The sequence below is a fragment of the Furipterus horrens genome, unplaced genomic scaffold, assembly GCF_987537825.1.
Source record: "Furipterus horrens unplaced genomic scaffold, mFurHor1.1.pri manual_scaffold_2, whole genome shotgun sequence".
Classification (NCBI taxonomy): Eukaryota; Metazoa; Chordata; class Mammalia; order Chiroptera; family Furipteridae; genus Furipterus; species Furipterus horrens.
In genome coordinates, this window is record NW_028327172.1 from 188,989,211 (window position 1) to 188,991,241 (window position 2,031).

The window sequence follows — 2,031 nt, forward strand, 5'->3', positions numbered from 1 at the left end:
TTACAGGACAAATATAATTTTACCTGTAGGAGGGTACAGGGCAAGAAGAATTTTAGGTACAAGAAGAAGGAAGGACGAGAAGGGGGTTAATAAGAAGGGAGAAAAGGAGCAGGAGAAGGAGGAGGAGTATGACATACTCTGTGAATACTTTGTAATTCTGACTGAAATGAAAATTTATTATAGACATAGGCATGTCATTGGACTAGTGAGACAAGTTGGGAATTTTAGCCATTTTATCAGCCATACTGATGAGTTTGAGTCTCCCTGGAGCAAGTCATTGGCTATTTGCAAAGAATAGAAAAGCTAACTCTTATTGTGTGCTTACTTTTGTGGTTATTTTTATTAGGAATTATCACATGTAATCCTCACAACACCCCTTGGAGTTGAACATTACTGTCTCAGTTTGCCACTGAAGAAACTAAGGCAAAGAGAGGTTAAATAATTGCCCCGGTACACACAGGCGGAGCTGAGCCTCAAATCCAGACATCATGATGTAAACTCCCATGCCTGGCCACACTCAGATAGGTGGTGTGGGAGAAACATTTGAAGAGGGAGGAAATGAATGCAGATCAGATGTCATTGCTCATCCTTTGTTTTTTCAGGTCTCTTTACAAGGAAAAAGACCAGCAGCTGCAATCAACTGCAATCCCATCACACCCTCATGATGTTTCCCTTGGCCAGAAATATGTTAAGAAGTCTCAAGATTCAAAGCATTCAGCAAATCAGGGCAAGACAGAACCACCGAAACCACTCCCCAGATTTTCATGACAAATATGGTAATGCTATCCTAGCCAGTGGATCCACTTTCTGTGTTGTTGCGTGGATATTTACAACCACGCAGATTGGAATAGAATGGAACCTGTCCTCTGTTGGCAGAGTCACCCCAAAAGAGTGGAATGATCAGTAACCATCACAGTTGCTGCAACACGGAATTGTTTCAAAGTCAACCTCTCATTTAAGCACTCTGCTGCTCATTTAAATATGGTATAATTTAAAAATTAAAATATATTTGAAACCTTTAAAATGTCATTGAAGTAGTCATTATAATGCCTAGAAGCAATGCTTTAAGAGTGGGTCTGTATTACAGGGAATTATGAATAACAGATATTTGAAAGTATGATTAATAAAGTCTACTTCTTCTGGCTTAATGATTTATACTAAGTATCCTTCAGTGGATATACACACATGTGCTTTATGAATTAATGTAATGATCTGGTGATTCCTATTGAATCCTCCTTAAAACATATTCATGATCTGACCACTTTTCACATCCTTCATCTTTTTCTTCCTCATCTGAACCACCATACTCTCACTGGGAGTAGTATAAAAACCTTCTAGCTGGTCTCCTTGCTTTTATCCTTGATGTTCTCCAAAGCCTGTCCCCTCTACCCTGCCACACACAATCTTTTTTATAGGCACTGTAGCATGGTACCCAGAAAGATCATTTAAAAACATTGGCCTAGTGGTATCATTCCTCTTTTCTAAACCCAATGACTTTTATTTCACTTCAGAGTTAAAGCAAACATCCACAGGTCCCTTAAAATTCTGTGCTGATCTGTTTCACTCCTGCATCAGGACTTTTCCATTTGCTCTTCCTTCTGTTTGGAATACACTTCCTCCAGAAGTAATTGCACTCCATCACACTTTTCAGGTTCTTATTCATATATCATCTTTTCACAGAAGATTTTGGTTACCCTTTTATAAATTGCAACCTCTACCAAGGCTGGGCTTTCTCCATAGAAATTATCATCATCTGGCATAAGATATATTTTATTGTTTATTGTTTGTGTGCAAAACTCCATAAAAGCATAGGTTGGGGATGTCTTTTTTTTAGGACTTATCCCTATAACAGAGCCTGAGAGATTAGGCCTTCAGTAATTATTGGTTGAATTAATGAGAGCCTTTGAATAATTCAGAGTCTCTATTAATCTGAAAGTGAATTTGTTTACCACTGTGGGTATGCAGTGATCACAGGAGGGCATTTAGTTATCTATTGCTATTTTACAAACTGCCCCAAACTCAGTGGCTTAA

At 38.4% G+C, this 2,031-nt stretch overlaps 1 protein-coding gene across 1 annotated transcript; it reads left to right on the forward strand.

Annotated features, from left to right (window-relative positions):
• Positions 1–609: 609 nt before the first annotated feature.
• On the forward strand, positions 610–955 carry COX7B2 (cytochrome c oxidase subunit 7B2). The gene has a single exon (XM_090268179.1). The coding sequence runs from the start codon at positions 662–664 to the stop codon at positions 905–907; it is 246 nt and encodes an 81-aa protein (XP_090124305.1). The 5' UTR covers positions 610–661; the 3' UTR covers positions 908–955.
• Positions 956–2,031: the final 1,076 nt, after the last annotated feature.

Excerpts from the sequence above, each read along its gene's own strand:
- COX7B2 (XM_090268179.1), top strand. The coding sequence starts at position 662 with ATGATGTTTCCCTTGGCCAGAAATATGTTAAGAAGTCTCAAGATTCAA.